Source organism: Otolemur garnettii, unplaced genomic scaffold, assembly GCF_000181295.1.
Source record: "Otolemur garnettii isolate 467f Iridium unplaced genomic scaffold, OtoGar3 scaffold00018, whole genome shotgun sequence".
Classification (NCBI taxonomy): Eukaryota; Metazoa; Chordata; class Mammalia; order Primates; family Galagidae; genus Otolemur; species Otolemur garnettii.
This window is the reverse complement of record NW_003852413.1, coordinates 27,170,028-27,171,548: the sequence shown is the minus strand read 5'-3', so window position 1 is coordinate 27,171,548 and position 1,521 is coordinate 27,170,028. Positions and strand designations below refer to the sequence as shown.

At 49.7% G+C, this 1,521-nt stretch overlaps 1 protein-coding gene across 3 annotated transcripts in view; it reads right to left on the bottom strand.

Annotated features, from left to right (window-relative positions):
* IGF2BP1 (insulin like growth factor 2 mRNA binding protein 1) overlaps positions 1–1,521 on the bottom strand; it is a 52,115-nt gene that overhangs the window by 10,203 nt on the left and 40,391 nt on the right. For all 3 annotated transcript variants that reach the window (XM_003786474.2, XM_012802946.1, XM_012802947.1), the window contains 2 exons: positions 1,076–1,198; positions 248–383 (listed from right to left, as the gene is read on the bottom strand). In XM_003786474.2, coding sequence (XP_003786522.1) covers positions 248–383; positions 1,076–1,198 — 259 coding nt within the window. The remainder of the gene's footprint in view (positions 1–247; positions 384–1,075; positions 1,199–1,521) is intronic.

The window sequence follows — 1,521 nt, the reverse complement described above, 5'->3', positions numbered from 1 at the left end:
ATATATATATATATATATGAATATTTGTGCTTCTATGCACTTTAGAAGCACAAATATGACCATACTTCTAGAAGCACAAACCTCAAAGACAAAGATCAGATCCCTATCCTAGGAACAAGATTTACTATTTCTAATGAGTTGAGGTCCACAAGCATTAAGTAAAGCTCCCAGACCACACAACACATGGCAGGGGTGTCTGCCATCTGTGCCCAAGGTCCTATTGCTCAGCAAGTCATCCAGCACTCACGCTCATGGCGGCCACGTCATTCTCATAGGCCTCTCGGACTTTCTTCATGATTTCTTGCTCAGCCCTGCAGCAGTTCTCGATGGCCCCCTTCACAGTGATGGTCCTCTCAGGGTTGTAGAGGGTGAGGTCCTGCAACCTGGAACAAATGTACAGCAGTGTCAGCCTTTCACTGGCAAGCCCAGAGGGGGGCAGACCCCAACTGAGTCACAGGCCCCCCATTTTTACATGACTATCTGTCCCCACCCTTCCAGGCCCCCAGTCTGTAAGCAGGGCAGGGAGTGAGGTGCAGAGGGTTGAGAATACCCAACTGAGACCCCTCCTTTAGCAACAAATTCAATCACGGGATATGTTGCTGGTCACAAAAGAAGGACTGTGCCACCAAGTTTCCCCATGGACCCTGTGCAATCCATGTCTTGCCCATTTCTGGAAGAAAGGCATTACTTTGCCCCCAGCCTAGTCTTTGATGCAATGAGGAAGCACAGTGTGTGCAGAGGTAGCACACGACATTGACAGAAAGGGACTGAGGTTGGGCCACTTCTGTGGTGGCAGACAGGCCTAAAACCCTAAGATGCAGAGTAAGAAGGCTGTGATATGAAGAAAAAGGGCCTACAGAGGCAGGCCCCTACCATCCCCCCTACCCCACATGGAAGTAGGGCTGGGCAAGCTCCAGCTCTTGGAGGGATAAGAAAACTTCTCTTTACCACTTCTTTAACTATTTTTCTTCAACAGGCAGCAATAGCACCCAGCTGAAGGCGGCATGATGTAATACTGACCCCAGTCCACCATGCATCCCCCACTCACATAGAGGGACACGGGAGAGGGCCTTACGAGGAGATAGTGATTTTCGTCTCTGTGTCCTGCTCCACCTTCTTCAGGTTGCGTCCTTCCTTGCCAATGAGACGCCCCACAAAGTTATTGTGGGCCAGGATCTTCAGAGGGACCTCATCAGCCCTAGGGAAAGTGGAGAAGACAAGAGCCTCTTCAATAGCTAGAGACATGCAGGCACAGCCATCGTGCTGCCCAGATTGTTTCCAGGTAAAAGATTACAAACATCAGGAGACAGTGGCTGCTTACTGATAAGGGAAAGGGGGACAGAGGGAGATGATCAAGGGACATGGGTGTTTTCTTCATCTGAATTCTGAGGGTGGTTTTAAAGTAGGGTGACCAGACGTCCCGCTTTTGACGGGACAGTCCCGATTTTCAACAATTTGTCCCGCCTCCCACAGCATTTTTAAAAAGTCCCGATTTTTGGAAAGAAGGCACAAACAGGTGGG